This window comes from Eretmochelys imbricata, chromosome 8, assembly GCF_965152235.1.
Source record: "Eretmochelys imbricata isolate rEreImb1 chromosome 8, rEreImb1.hap1, whole genome shotgun sequence".
Classification (NCBI taxonomy): domain Eukaryota; kingdom Metazoa; phylum Chordata; order Testudines; family Cheloniidae; genus Eretmochelys; species Eretmochelys imbricata.
Window position 1 is genome coordinate 106,954,899 of NC_135579.1, and position 16,501 is coordinate 106,971,399.

The following is a 16,501-nucleotide window of genomic DNA, read 5'->3' on the forward strand; positions in this document are numbered from 1 at the left end:
CATGGGGAGATGGGCTTCCAGGACCGGCAATCTCCTCTCACCCTTTCCTCACTCTGCTTGGGGCAAACGAAATCCATTCGTTATTTAAACAATTACCCAACCCCCATTTCATAATGAAATAAATGCATAAATAATAAAACGTCCCTTCTCTCCATTATATAGACTACACTAAATGTAAATAGTTCGGTCTTTGTACGCTAGAAATGAATAGCTGTTTGACAGACAGTATCTGATAATGCACAGGATGGGGACATTAAATGGCAGCCTCTCTTCTCACACAATCATGATGCAGCACTTGATTCAGAAGACCTAAATTCAATTCCTGGCTCTGACACCAGTTTGCTGGCTGACCCTGGGAAAGTCACTTGCCTCCCTGTGCCTCAGTTTCCTAATCTGTAAAATGAGGACAATGATACTGACCACTCCTTTATGAAGCACTTTAAGATCTACAAATGAAATGCACTATGTAAGAGCTGGGGGTTGTTCTATTATCCTGCAGGAATACAAGCCACTAAAATGCTCAGACAAAAATCACCCATCTTGCATATGGAAGAAATGACAGTACTGCATGAAAAGTAACCACTTATCAAAGACTAATAAGAACCAAACACATATTTAAGAGACCTGCACATTCTTTCATAACCTGTGTAATGTACTTCAGAAAAAATTAAGGGCCAGACACTGGCTGGACCTTCCCCTTTGGGTTCCCACAGAAGGGGCCACCCACACTCACAGCAGGGAACACTGGGCCTTTCAGCCTAGTGCTGGTCTCCCTAGAAAGGGTTGGGCCCAGTGCAGCTGTCAATGAGGGGAGTGTACACCGGACCTTCCGAAGCGGGAGGGCAGCGGCTCAAGTGTGCTCTCTCCAGAGCCTCCAGAAGAATTCTGGGACAACCAGCCAAAATGCTTCCATGGGCTCTCTCTCCTGGGTGTCCTCACCACACCCTCTCCCCAACACGAGATGTGCCTTAAAAGCTATAGCACATGGCTGAGATTTAAAAAATATACATCAGTCCAAAGAGAAGACCCAGCGCCACGGCTGTAACAGGGGAAGGGGGATTAGGTTAGCCAACTTTTGAAACGACTCCTTTGATATCACCAAGAGTTCACTTTGCTGTAACCACTCCTAACGCAACTGTGCAGAAAACCCAGCCCCTGCCAAGCTTAGCTGCTGTTCATGAAGACTGGGCCTGAAGCGAACATCCTGGCCTGGGTTAAAGAACTGAGGATTGACCTGCTGACAGGCCTGTCAGGGGGAGACTCGCACCGAGCTAACAGATACAGTGCCCCAGGAATATTCAGGAACCACTTCCAAGCACAGTTAAAAAGATATTAGAGAACTACAGGAACTGAGCCTTTCAGCACAACCAAACCACATATTAATTAAAGCCAGAAATCCCGCTATTCCAGCTGTGAAAGCTTCTGGCAGGGTCAGTCTCTTTGAACATCTCTAAGCAGCTAATATGGGGCTGGAACATGGTCAGGAAGCCCCATTTAGGGCCACCTTCTCCTTTGAAATAGCCCTAAAAGGAATCAGCCAGCCAGCAAGAGCTAAGACATGGACTAGTGGGGGAGGGCAGATTTTAAGGTAATTAGGCTTTTTTAAAATTAAAACCACCCTTTTGGGGTTTTGGTTTGGTTTGGAGCCATCAGGAATCATCAAGCTGTAAGACACTCAGCATGTGAGGTATAAGCTATCTTCATTACCCACTGCTGGCTTTCCCACTTCCCTCATGCTGTTTGCATCTAGTCTTAGAATAGGGACATAGGACTGGAGGGGACCTCCTGGGTCATCTAGTCCAGTCCCCTGCTAGATCAGGCAACCCTGTCATATCATCCCTTCCCATTCATAAACTTATCTAGATCCATCTTAAAACTGGTTAGGTTGCTTGCCTGCCCCCACTACTCCGATTGGGAGGCTGCTTTAGATAACCCCTGCCCCAAATAGCATGTTATGTCTTTGATACAGCACCAAACGCAATGGGTCCTGGCAGGTACTGAGGTGGCTCCCAGAGGCCCCAATAACAGTGTGAGTATGGGGATCTGGCATACCACGAATGGGAAGAAGCAGGGATCAAGGCACTGAAACTGGAGTGGGAGAAGATCCTAAAAGGGATTTAAAGACTGGCATTGCTGGGAAAGTAAAAGTAATGGGTGGTGATACATCACAAGATAAAAGCTGTAGGCCAGGGTACAGCTGTGCATAGCGTTGATGGGAAGACCAGAATTTTAAACTGGACATGCTAACCAAGAGACAGCAAGATGGAGATGTGACAAGGGAAATGATATGGTTGGATTAATTGGCGATTAAGATAATTTTGGCCACTGTATTTTGGAGTGACTGGAGAATGCAATATATATGTCATAGAGGACACAGAGGATGTGATAGTTACACCAGTCAAGGCAGAAGATTACCCAGGGTATGAACAAGAGCCTTAGACAATGGGAGAGAAAGGAAAGGATATATTTTCTAAATGACGTGGAGAAAGCAGTGGCAGGACTTGTAATAGCCAGCACATGAGGCAAGGAGGAGAGGAAGTAGTCAGTGTTGATCCCTGTAGTAAGAAGAGAGCCGGAGACATAAGCCCTTGCATTAGAGGCCTGGTATGAGGCAGGATCTGCTTAAAGAATTTGGCAAGAAAAGGGCTGATATTGCAGAAAATACACATTCCTAAAAGTGCTAGTTACAGAGTACTTACACAAACACACCCCGATATTAAGTGGTACCAGAACATTCCGATATCAAGGATGGTACAAAAACATTCCCCAAGGATAACAGGAACACACTAACCCCTCCTAAAAAATAAGGTCAGGAGGACAGTACGGAGAGAGATGTTTTAATCAAACCAACATGTACAAGGTAATGGATGATAACTAGCCAAATAAGGGGGCAGTAACTAACTATGTCAGAGGGGTAGTACTAACTTGTTTGTATCGGGGTATAAAAATGTATCTCAAAGGAAGTATCTTTGTCTGGCCTAGGGAGAAATGGAAAGTCTCGCCGTTCACTAAGCTGGCCCATTGTTACGGGCACACACGTATTAGTGGTCTGGTAAACTCTGCAGAATACTAGTACAGTGCTTCATTGACAATAAACCTAGCTGGGTGCCTTCATCCCTTAACAAATCTTGTGGTCATTGGGCAGTTCACCCGAGGTCTGCCGTGCCAGCTGTCTGCACAGGACTGGAGCGGTACACAAAAGAAACACACACATGCAGCCAAACATCTATCAACATCTAACCACACTGATGACCCCAACCACATTGAGCAGATGTTTTCAGAGAACTATCCACAATGATTCCAAGATCTCTTTTTTGAGTGGTAACAGCTAATTTAGACCCCATCATTTTGTATGTATAGTTGGGATTATGTTTTCCAATGTGCATTACTTTGCATTTATCAACATTGAATTTCATCAGCCATTTTGATGCTTAGCCACCCAGTTGTGTGAGATCCCTTCATAACTCTTCGCCATCTGCTTTGGACTTAAATTTCATGAGTAATTTAGTATCTGCAAACTTTGCCACCTCCCTGTTTACCCCTTTTTCCAGATCATTTATGAATATGTTGAAGAGCACTGGCCCCAGAACAGACCCCTGGGGGACACCACTATTTACTTCTTTTCAATGTGAAAACTGATCGCTGATTCCTAACATTTGTTTCTTATCTTTTAACCAATTACTGATCCATGAGAGGACCTTCCCTTTTATCCCATGACGGCTTACTTTGCTTAACAGCCTTGGGTGAGGGACCTTGTCAAAGGCTTTCTGAAAGTCCAAGTACACTATATCCATTGTTTCACTCTTATCCACGTTTGTTGATCCCCTCAAAGAATTCTGAGGCATGATTTCCCCTTACAAAGCCATGTTGGCTCTTCCCCAACATATGGTGTTCATCCATGTGTCTGACAATTTTGTTCTTTGCTACAGTTTCAACCAATGTGCCTGGTACTGAAGCCAGGCTCACCGGCCTGCAATTGCCGGGGTCACCTCTAGAGACTTTTTTTTTTTTGGCATTACATTAGCTAGCTGCCCATCATGTGAGACAGGAGCTGATTTAAGCAATAGGTTACATACCTGTTGGTTCTGTAAGTTCATATTTGGGTTCCTTCAGATGTCTTGGGTGATGCCATCTGGTCGGGGTGACGTCTGACTTTTTAACTTATTAATTAGTTTCAAAACCTCCTCCACTGACACCTCAATCTGGGGCAGTTCCTCAGATTTGTGACCTAAGAACAGCGGTTCTCAAATGGTGGGTCAGGTGGGTCAGCGGCGAACCAGCTGAGCAGCGGGGAACAGCAGAGCAGCACACAGCAGGAGTTTGCCTGGGAGTTCGCCTGGAGCGAGCCCAGTGACGCTTACATCTTGCCAACTTCTCTGAGGAAGCTCATAGTAGGAAGGTGATATGGAAGGGGGGGGGGTTCAGCTGTTGTGACCTGCACTGGATGTGCCATGTTTGTCTTTCTTCCACAGGACAGAAGCGACTTTGTCTGTACAAAGTGCAAGCTGGTCTCCATACTGGAAGGGAAGATTGAAGGTCTGGAGCAACAGATAACGACCCTGCGTTGCATATGAGAAACAGAGGATTTTCTGGACAAAAGTCAGGATATGCTTCTACGGGCACAAAGCTCTAAAGATTTAGAGCAGGTTGCACAGCGGAGCCAAGAGGCCAGTGAAGAAGCTTGGCAACATGTGACCTCCAGAAGAAGAAGGGGGAATGTCCGGGTTCCAGCAACGCGGACACAGGTAACTAACCGCTTTCATGTTCTCTCCACAGGTACCATTGCGGAGAGTGGACCAGATGATATGTCTGGGGGGAGAAAGCAGAAGGAGACTCCGCTGGTTGGAAGGCATGAGATGCACTGTCCTGAGATGGGGGGTTCCACGACCACAACTCCCAAGAGAAGGAGGCGGGTGGTGGTGGTCGGGGACTCTCTACTCCGGGGGACTGGGTCATCTATCTGCCGCCCTGACCGGGAAAACCGAGAAGTCTGCTGCTTGCCAGGAGCTAGGATTCACGATGTGACGCAGAGACTGCCGAGACTCATCAAGCCCTCGGATCGCTACCCCTTCCTGCTTCTCCACGTGGGCACCAATGATACTGCCAAGAATGACCTTGAGCGGATCACTGCGGACTACGTGGCTCTGGGAAGAAGGATAAAGGAGTTTGAGGCGCAAGTGGTGTTCTCGTCCATCCTCCCCGTGGAAGGAAAAGGCCTGGGTAGGGACCGTCGAATCGTGGAAGTCAACGAATGGCTACGCAGGTGGTGTCGGAGAGAAGGCTTTGGATTCTTTGACCATGGGATGGTGTTCCATGAAGGGGGAGTGCTGGGCAGAGACGGGCTCCACCTTACGAAGAAAGGGAAGAGCATCTTTGTGAGCAGGCTGGCTAACCTAGTGAGGAGGGCTTTAAACTAGGTTCACCGGAGAAAGGAGACCAAAGCCCTGAGGTAAGTGGGAAAGCGGGATACCGGGAGGAAGTACAGGCAGGAATGTCTGTGGGGGGAGGGCTCCTGCCTCATACTGAGAATAAGGGGCGATCAGCAGGTTATCTCAAGTGCTTATATACGAATGCACAAAGCCTTGGAAACAAGCAGGGAGAACTGGAGGTCCTGGTGATGTCAAGGAATTATGACGTGATTGAAATAACAGAGACTTGGTGGGATAACTCACATGACTGGAGTACTGTCATGGATGGTTATAAACTGTTCAGGAAGGACAGGGAGGCCAGAAAAGGTGGGGGAGTAGCACTGTATGTAAGGGAGCAGTATGACTGCTCAGAGCTCTGGTACGAAACTGCAGAAAAACCTGAGTGTCTCTGGATTAAGTTTAGAAGTGTGTGCAACAAGAGAGATGTAGTGGTGGGAGTCTGCTATAGACCACCGGACCAGGGGGATGAGGTGGATGAGGCTTTCTTCCGGCAGCTCGCAGAAGCTACTAGATTGCACGCCCTGGTTCTCATGGGTGACTTTAATTTTCCTGATATCTGCTGGGAGAGCAATACTGCGGTGCATAGACAATCCAGGAAGTTTTTGGAAAGCGTAGGGGACAATTTCCTGGTGCAAGTGCTAGAGGAGCCAACTAGGGGGGGCACTTTTCTTGACCTGCTGCTCACAAACCAGGAAGAATTAGTAGGGGAAGCAAAAATGGATGAGAATCTGGGAGGCAGTGACCATGAGTTGGTTGAGTTCAGGATCCTGACGCAGGGAAGAAAGGTAAGCAGCAGGATACGGACCCTGGACTTCAGGAAAGCAGACTTCGACTCCCTCAGGGAACGGATGGCCAGGATCCCCTGGGGGACGAACATGAAGGGGACAGGAGTCCAGGAGAGCTGGCTGTATTTCAAGGAATCCCTGTTGAGGTTATAGGGACAAACCATCCCGATGTGTCGAAAGAATAGTAAATATGGCAGGCGACCAGCTTGGCTTAACGGTGAAATCGTAGCGGATCCTAAACATAAAAAAGAAGCTTACAAGAAGTGGAAGGTTGGACATATGACCAGGGAAGAGTATAAAAATGTTGCTCGGGCATGTAGGAATGAAATCAGGAGGGCCAAATTGCACCTGGAGCTGCAGCTAGCAAGAGATGTTAAGAGTAACAAGAAGGGTTTCTTCAGGTATGTTGGCAACAAGAAGAAAGCCAAGGAAAGTGTGGGCCCCTTAATGAATGAGGGAGGCAACCTAGTGACAGAGGATGTGGAAAAAGCTAATGTACTCAATGCTTTTTTTGCCTCTGTCTTCACTAACAAGGTCAGCTCCCAGACTGCTGCGCTGGGCATCACAACATTGGGAATAGATGGCCAGCCCTCTGTGGAGAAAGAGGTGGTTAGGGACTATTTAGAAAAGCTGGACGTGCACAAGTCCATGGGGCCGGACGAGCTGCATCCGAGAGTGCTAAAGGAACTGGCGGCTGTGATTGCAGAGCCATTGGCCATTATCTTTGAAAACTCGTGGCGAGCGGGGGAAGTCCCGGATGACTGGAAAAAGGCTAATGTAGTGCCAATCTTTAAAAAAGGGAAGAAGGAGGATCCTGGGAACTACAGGCCAGTCAGCCTCACCTCAGTCTCTGGAAAAATCATGGAGCAGGTCCTCAAAGAATCAATCCTGAAGCACTTACATGAGAGGAAAGTGATCAGGAACAGTCAGCATGGATTCACCAAGGGAAGGTCATGCCTAACTAATCTAATCGCCTTCTATGATGAGATTACTGGTTCTGTGGATGAAGGGAAAGCAGTGGATGTATTGTTTCTTGACTTTAGTAAAGCTTTTGACACGGTCTCCCACAGTATTCTTGTCAGCAAGTTAAAGAAGTATGGGCTGGATGAATGGACAATAAGGTGGATAGAAAGAAAGCTGGCTAGATTGTCGGGCTCAACGGGTAGTGATCAATGGCTCCATGTCTAGTTGGCAGCCGGTGTCAAGTGGAGTGCCCCAGGGGTCGGTCCTAGGGCCGGTTTTGTTCAATATCTTCATAAATGATCTGGAGGATGGTGTGGATTGCACTCTCAGCAAATTTGCAGATGATACTAAACTGGGAGGAGTGGTAGATACGCTGGAGGGCAGGGATAGGATACAGAGGGACCTAGACAAATTGGAGGATTGGGCCAAAAGAAATCTGATGAGGTTCAGTAAGGATAAGTGCAGGGTCCTGCACGTAGGACTGAAGAACCCAATGCACAGCTACAGACTAGGGACCGAATGGCTAGGCAGCAGTTCTGCGGAAAAGGACCTAGGGGTGACAGTGGACAAGAAGATGGATATGAGTCAGCAGTGTGCCCTTGTTGCCAAGAAGGCCAATGGCATTTTGGGATGTATAAGTAGGGGCATAGCGAGCAGATCGAGGGACGTGATCGTTCCCCTCTATTCGACATTGGTGAGGCCTCATCTGGAGTACTGTGTCAGTTTTGGGCCCCACACTACAAGAAGGATGTGGATAAATTGGAAAGAGTCCAGCGAAGGGCAACAAAAATGATTAGGGCTCTGGAACACATGACTTATGAGGAGAGGCTGAGGGAACTGGGATTGTTTAGTCTGCAGAAGAGAAGAATGAAGGCGGATTTGATAGCTGCTTTCAACTACCTGAGAGGTGGTTCCAGAGAGGATGGTTCTAGACTATTCTCAGTGGTAGAAGAGGACAGGACAAGGAGTAATGGTCTCAAGTTGCAGTGGGGGAGGTTTAGGTTGGATATTAGGAAAAACTTTTTCACTAGGAGGGTGGTGAAACACTGGAATGCGTTACCTAGGGAGGTGGTAGAATCTCCTTCCTTAGAAGTTTTTAAGGTCAGGCTTGACAAAGCCCTAGCTGGGATGATTTAATTGGGGATTGGTCCTGCTTTTGAGCAGGGGGTTGGACTAGATGACCTCCTGAGGTCTCTTCCAACCCTGATATTCTATGACCCCAAAGTGGGCTGTGATCCAATTTTAATGGGGTTGCCAGGGCCAGCATTAGACTTGCTGGGCCCCGGGGCAGAAGCTGAAGCCCAAGCTCCACCCCCAACCAGGGTAGCGGGGCTCGGGCTGCGGCCCCCTCTCCCCCCAACCAGGGCAGCGGGGCTAGGGCTGTGGCCCCCTCTCCCCCCAACCAGGGCAGCGGGGCTTGGGCTCTGCCCTTGGCACCCCTCCTCCTGGGGTCATGTGCTAACTTTGCTGTCAGTAGGGAGTTGCGGTGCAATGAAGTTTGAGAAACACTGCCTAAGAAGAATGGCTCAGGTTTTGGAATCTCCCTCACGTCCTCTACAATGAAGACCGATGCAAAGAATTCATTTAGCTTTTCGCAATGGCCTTATCGTCCTTGAGCACCTAGATTGTCCAGTGGCCCCACTGGCTGTGCGGCAGGCTTCCTGCATGCAATATTATATTTGTTTAAAAAATTGCTGTTAGTTTCTGTGTCTTTTGCTAGTTGCTCTTCAAATTCTTTTGGGGCCGGCCTGATTCTACTTTTGCATTTGACTTGCCAGGATTTATGCTCCCTTCTGTTTGCCTCAGTAGGATCTGGCTGCCAATTTTTAAAAGATGTCTTTTCGATCACGATCAAGTCACCTCTTAACCTTCTCTTGGATAAACCAAGGACATTAAGCTCCTCAAGTGTCTCACTCTCAGGCAGATTTTCCATACCTTGAATCATTCGTATAGCTCTTTTCTGAACTCATTCCATTTCTCAACATCTTTTTTGAAGTGCTGAAACCAGTAACAGTCTCACTGGTGCCACGTGAGGGGTAATGCCACCTGTCTACTACTCAATATCCTCCTGCTTAGGCATCCCAGAATCACATTTGTTCTTTTAGCTACACCATCACACCGGGAGCTCATGTTCAACTGGTTATCTATCATCAACCCCAAGTCCTTTTCAGTGTCACTGACTTTCAGGAGACCATCTCTCATCTTATCAGTGTGACCCATGTTCTTTGCTCCTAGATATCTCATCTTCCATTTGGCTCTGTTAAAATGCATGTTGCTCAAATGAGTCCCGTTTACAAGCAATCTGGAGCAGTCTTTATAACTGACCTGTCCACATCATTATTTACCACTCCACCAATTTGTGTGTTATCTGCAAGTTCTACCAGCATTGATTTTCTATTTTCTTCCATATCACTGATGAAAATGTTGAACAACATTGGGCCGAGAACAGATCCCTGCCGGAACACACTATAAACACACCCACTAGATAATGATTTCCCATTTATAATTAATTTTTGAAATCTCTCATTTAATTAGCTTTTAATCCATATAATATGGGCTACATTGATCTTGTACAGTGACACTTTTTTTAGAGCAGGATGTCATTTGGACTAAGTCAAATGCCTTACAGACGTCTAACGACACAACAGATTTACCTTTATCAATCAATCAAACTTGTGATCTCATAAAAAATACCAAATTTACTTGACCAGATTCATTTTCCATAAAACCCATGTTAATCTGCACTCGTTAAGATACCATCTTTTTACTGATTCTATTCCATATTAACCTTTGCATGATTTTGCCCAGGACTGATGTCAAGCTCATCAGTCTATAATAATTCATGTCATCTCATTTTCCCTTTTAAAATAATGGTGCAACAATAGCTTCTCCAGCTCTCTAGAACTTCCCTTGATGACTTGCTTTCCTTTGACCCCATTCAGTCACATTGTTCAAGAAACAGGTGAGGAACATGAGTTGCTATTATATTACCCTAACTGCTTACTAGAGTCTTTTCTCTTCTCTGTTAAATTAAGGCTAATTTCCTTGACAACACATCTACAGTAGAATCAGAGTCTGCAGGTGGATTTTAGAGAACTCTGAAATATTGACTCTTAAACCAGAAGTTTTGGTCTCAGGGAAAAACTTCCTAATCAAGGGCGCACTTCCTTCTAATGAACGCAGGCAGAGACATGACATAACACGCACAACATTCTCAACAAACTGCTTTGGTTAGGACTCAAAATCACAGGCCATAGATGCTGCTCAGGTTAAAGGGCCACAGCATGTCACCTCGAGACACCCAATTACTGTGACATAAGTCTGCCTGCAAAGCCTCTGACCTGCAAAAGAGCATCAGTCTTGTGGCACATGTGCACTTCACCGTCTTTAGTGTGTCAGTTCAGCTCAAACTGAGCTGGAATTACAAACTTCACCCCCAACACCTTTGGAAATATCGCTTCCCCAAAGGAGCAGTGCAAGCTGTGCACTACCCGAGAGAATTTCTGAGTGGGTGAGATCAGTTTGGGGAGGATCAGAGCAACTGTATGAGCCCCACGTGTGAGCCAAAACCCCCCTGTTAAGAGCCAGGTAATTTTCTAAACATGATTTTTAAAAAGGCGGCTGTATCTCAAGAGCCGCTTTCTCAAATAACCCCAAATTTGGACCGCTAAGCCTGCCCACCCCACACTCCCATGAGGCACAGGAAATTTCAGCATAAGCTGAGTCAGCAGATTTTGGACCCAGATGTGCATTTTAGAGCACCTAGACTAGCCATATTTTAAACAGTAAGCAATTCCCCACCTTAACTACAGCGGAGCTACTGCTCTGGAAGCAAGGGAGCAGAGGGGAATGGGGATGCAGCTGGCAGCTGCAGAGATGTCAGGAATGCTGATGAGTTTGGTGATCATGGAAAGTCTGATTGGAAGCTCAGAAGGAGTCAGGAGGCAAAAAATGAATTGGTCAGAAAGCAAGAGCCTTATTAGTGTGAGATCAAAGCAGGAGAATGTTCAGTAAAGAACAGGGCTAACATTTTTCAAAAGCTCCTAAGTCACCTAAGAGCTTCTGAAAAAATTTACCCCAGGTCCAGAAATTGACACTTAGTGAGGGAGTTAAACAAAGGACAAGTCACACCTGACCAACCTGATTGCCTTCTATGATGAGATAACTGGCTCTGTGTATACGGGGAAAGTGGTGGATGTGATATATCTTGACTTTAGCAAAGCTTTTGATATGGTCTCCCACAGTATTCTTGCCAGAAAGTTAAAAAAGTATGGATTGGATGAATGGACTATAAGGGTGGTGTGACAAAGCTCTGTCCTTGCCTCCATGGGTCCCGTGTTTCCTGGCAGATTTCGTTAGCCTCAGAGGCTCACTGTGACCCTTCACGTAACCCTTCTCTTTCTAGAGACAAGGGTCACAGTCTACTGAGTCATTTTCATCATAAGCCAGCGAGGGAGGTGAGGAGAAGTTATCCTTCCTTGCACAGTCTCTGTTGTCTCCTGGTCTCAGTGATTAATCAGGGGGCAAAGGTGGGGGGGAGGGGGAGCCCGGGCCCACCCTCTACTCCAGGCTCCAGCCCAAGGACCCTAATAGTATCAGCTATGGTAGCTGACATTTTAGAAACATGACATGTACAATTCCCTGGGCTACTTCCCCCACAGCAGCCCTCATTTCCTCAAGCTCCACTTCACCCTTACCTCAGGGCCTCCTTCCTCATGCCTGATATGGTGTGTACTACTCAGCCTCTCCAACAGCACAACTTCCTCCCACAGCTCCTGACATGCACACCCACCTGACTGACTGGGAGGCTTTTAACTAGTTTCAGCCAGCCCCTGATTGGCTTCAGGTGTCCCAATCAACCTAGCCTTCTCCCTGCCTTCTGGAAAGTTCTTAATTGGCCCCAGGTGTCTTAATTGACCTGGAGCAGCTGCCATTTCACTTATCCTGGTAGCAGGGATTTGTTTAGCCTGGAGCTAATATATCTATCTCCCACTACTTTTCTATAGCCATCTGGCCTTGTCCCGTCACAGTGGATAGAAAGTGGGCTAGATTGTCGGGCTCAACAGCTCGATGTCTAGTTGGCAGCCGGTGTCAAGTGGAGTGCCCCAGGGGTCTGTCCTGGGGCTGGTTTTGTTCAACATCTGCATTAATGATCTGGATGATGGGATGGATTGCACCCTCAGCAAGTTCGCAGATGACACTGAGATGTGGGGGAGACGTAGATACACTGGAGAGTAGGGATAGCGTCCGGGATGACTAGACAAATTTGAAGATTGGGCCAAAAGAAATCTGATGAGGTTCAACAAGGATAAGTGCAGAGTCCTGCACTTAGGATGGAAGAATCCCATGCACTGCTACAGACTAGGGACCAACTGGCTAACCGGCAGTTCTGCAGAAAAGGACCTGGGGATTACAGTGGATGAGAAGCTGGATATGAGTCAGCAGTGCGCCCTTGTTGCCAAGAAGGCTAACGGCATATTGGGCTGAATAAGTAGGAGCACTGCCAGCAGATTGAGGGAAGTGATTATTCCCCTCTATTCGGCACTGGTGAGGCCTCATCTGGAGTATTGCATCCAGTTTTGGGCCTCCCACTACAGAAAGGATGTGGACAAATTGGAGAGAGTCCAGCAGACGGCAACAAAAATTATTAGGGGGCTGGGGCACATGACTTACGAGGAGAGGCTGAGGGAACTGGGTTTATTTAGTCTGCAGAAGAGAAGAGTGAGGGGGGATTTGATAGCAGCCTTCAACTACCTGAAGGGGGGTTCCAAAGAGGATGGAGCTCGGCTGTTCTCAGTGGTGGCAGATGACAGTACAAGGAGCAATGTTCTCAAGTTGCAGTGGGGGAGGTCTAGGTTGGAAAACTATTTCACTGGGAGGGTGGTGAAGCACTGGATGGGGTTACCTTGGGAGGTGGTGGAATTTCCATCCTAAGAGGTTTTTAAGGCCCAGCTTGACAAAGCCTTGCCTGGGATGATTTAGTTGGGGTTGGTCCTGCTTTGAGCAGGGGGTTGGACTAGATGACCTCCTGAGGTCTCTTCCAACCCTAATCTTCTATGATTCAAGGCTGAAGGTCAAAAAAGAAGGGAAGGGTCAGAATGCAGAGGGTAAAGAATCAGACAGCTGATCATAAACATGCCAAGGATTTTCCAGAACAAGCTCTATGATAAGACCAGAAAATCTGAAGGAGCGTGTTCTGAATACACAAATATGCATTATACCAGCTCAAACCTCCAAGTCCCCAGGCAAGTTCCTACATCCATCTTGTCACCATCTCAACCACTGCAGTCACACCACCAGCTTTCAGGTGAGATATTAGTGAACTGTTCTTGTCAGAATAAGCTGCACCCCTTCTCTTTTGTTTGAATACCTTTGCGTGATTTGGTTGTGTTGCCAGTCCACTGCTGTAGGAGGAGGTAGCTATGCAATGGTGCACGCTATTTTTGTGCTTTTAGAAGCAAACAATTAGGAAGCAGTTAAAACGTAAACATACTTTTGTATGTTTGAGCTAACAAAGCTTCCAGAATTCACTGGAATGAGAACTCTATTCGCAGCTCCTGACCTATGTCCAAAGCACAGACACTTCCTGGGAGACTGTGTGTAGGAAATGTGATGAAGTGTCACTATTTGCGCCTTCTGCTTCAGAAGGGTCTCGTCTTACCTGTCAAGGGCTGGAGTGAGGCGATACTCTTTGGTTGCTGACAAGATGGCTTTGATAAGATTATCTGGGGAGAAAGGAAAGAAGGCATTAGAAAGGTCAGACCATTCCAAACAAGTTTTCACCTTTAATGAAGTTCATGTGCAAGGTGGAGTAAGTCAGGGAGTCTACAAGTGCAATTTACACTCAGAGGAGCTGACGGAAAGTGTCGGTTAGGAGTAGTGGTAACCCACTGAAATTTACATGTTCCCATATCCTCCTAGTTGGTGCTCTAAGTCTAGATCCTCAGGGTGTGAGATACTTGAACTCAAGGGGATCTCATGTGCCACATTCAGAGGTGAGGTGTAAGTTACATGTCATTGATAAGGGGATAAGAGTGTGAATAAGCAAGTCTAACGCAGTCTAAATTGGTGTCTCATTCATGTTGAAGGAGCCAGAAGAAAGTGCAAGTTACACCAACTTAGAATTCACACCACAAACTGTAGAAGCAGAGTTATTCCCCTCCCCGCACAAAGGCATTGTAATGTTAAAAAAGATTCACTGAAGTGAAATCTGTTTAATGACCACTCACACACTAACATAAATGGGTGCCTAATAGAGATCGTCTACTACAGGGGGATCGGAATTTGGCACATTTAGGGGAGAATTAAAATGAGAATTTGCCTAGTAAAGGAAACCTGTTATGTATTATTTGCAGTACAGCAGAGTGCAGAGTATCAGAACCACAACACACTAGATGCTGTATATACATATAAGTGACAGTCCCTGCCCCAAAGAGTTTACAATCTAAAGTAAGAAAAGCCGCAACAAGGTGGTGTGACTAACACGTGGAGGTAACCGAGACAAAGGCCATGTGCTCCATTAGCAGGATGGGGGTTGTTCTGAACAAGAGATATCAGCAATGGTGGTCGTCCCTGCCAGCCACCTACCTCACTGGTAGAACCTGAGATTTACTATCAGAGGAGGCTTTGAAACCATGCTGGGTTTTTTTTTTTTACTACAAAAGATGGATATTTTACCACCAAAACAGCCCCTTTTATTCCATTTTGCTTCCTTTGAAGGATTCCTGCTGCCCTGATCACAGCAGCTGCCTTCCGACTTCCTCTCCAGCCATTGGTCTCCTGCCCACCTTCCTGTGACAGTGCCAGGCTGCTTGTGACCACAGAAGGCCCCATGCCATAGGCCACTACTTCTCATGGCTCAGACTTTGACATTTGCTGGAAAGCATGCATTATGAGGGTTGCAATTCCCAAGCTGTCTCCCAGAAAGGCATAAAAGGGCAGTCTTTCATGAGCTGCAGAGTCCACTTCCAACTTTTCAGACAGCAAAACCACCCAGCTAATCATCAAATGGATGATGAATTCAGCTGAGTTTTATTCTGTCACCTTTCTAGCCAACATCCAGTGGTGCCTGGCATGTTCCAGTCAAACCCATACTATACTGTACAGCATACTGGTTACATCGGACTACAGCACTTATCATGAAATCCCCCATTTTTCTCATCCCACCACTTAAATTAGCAGCCTCTCCTGCAGGGCAGGATAAAGGTGCACTGGGAGAGCTGCTTGGGAGTAAAGGGTCAGGTGGTGAAACTCAGTGTAATGATACAAGGATGGATGGAAAAACAACAAAAAATTATTCTGGTCATCTATTACAGAGCACCAAGACTGGCCATGGGGGAGAGCTTTGCTGAACAACAATCACAACCCAACATTCAGACTCAAGAACTTCCTAAACTGCATGGCAGACAATTTTGTAACCCAGAAAAGTAATGTCAACCAGAGGAATAGCCTTTCTGGAAGGAAGTGTTGGATAATGTAAGACTGAGGCTGCCGCTGTTCTAGTGAACTGAATCAGTGAGACTGTACCAGTGTAGCTACAAACAGTGTGTGTTCCCACTAGCTATGCCAATTTGCATTCTGAACCATTGCAGTTTTGCCCCATGTCCATACTAGTGCTGCTCTCCACATCTTCAGCTGTAATGCCTTTTGGGTGCCTAACCCTGGATCCCAGAAAAACGTGTTACCGTCTCGTAACAGTTGTTCTTTGAGATGTGTTGCGCACGTCCATCACACCGTGAGTGTCCTGTGCACAGTGCCTGAGAGTTTTCCCTCGTGCTTTTCGCAGTCCTGCCCATAGGCAAGGTCCTTGTGCTCTGAAGCGAAGGTATAAAGGGTGGAGCCTTCCCACCCTCTTTCCATTCTTTCGCACTGGAAGCCGATGGCAGAGTCCAACGTGTTGGGGAAGGAGAGCGGGTCTTCTAATGGACATATGCAACACATCTCGGAGAACCAGTTTTTCTTTTTTGAGTGCTTATATACGTCCATTACACTATAGGGGACCAGCAAGTTGTTATTCCAGGCAGTGGGGCTCAGAGTCTCATGGAAGAGGGACCAGACAGCTGCTTTCCCTACATTTGCTTCTTCCTTCGATGCTGCAGACAGTGCATAATGTCTGGTCAATGTAGGGATGGAAGACCATGTTGCCACCCTGCAGACATCCACAATGAGGATGTGAGCCACAAACGCTGCAAGTCTGAACATGGTTAAGTGTGCTGTGAGCTTGTCAAGAGGGTCAGGGTTAGGGTGTCAAGAATCGTTAAGTTGTGACTCGTTGACCTCCCGTATGCTTTGTGTAAGGAACAAACCGCTGGGAAGAAACTCCAA

General features: G+C 46.8%; 1 protein-coding gene across 1 annotated transcript in view; it reads right to left on the reverse strand.

Annotated features, from left to right (window-relative positions):
- Nucleotides 1–16,501, reverse strand: part of ST3GAL3 (ST3 beta-galactoside alpha-2,3-sialyltransferase 3) — a 355,813-nt gene that overhangs the window by 90,465 nt on the left and 248,847 nt on the right. The window contains exon 7 of the mRNA XM_077823827.1: nucleotides 13,839–13,902. Within this exon, the coding sequence (XP_077679953.1) occupies nucleotides 13,839–13,902 (64 nt within the window). The remainder of the gene's footprint in view (nucleotides 1–13,838; nucleotides 13,903–16,501) is intronic.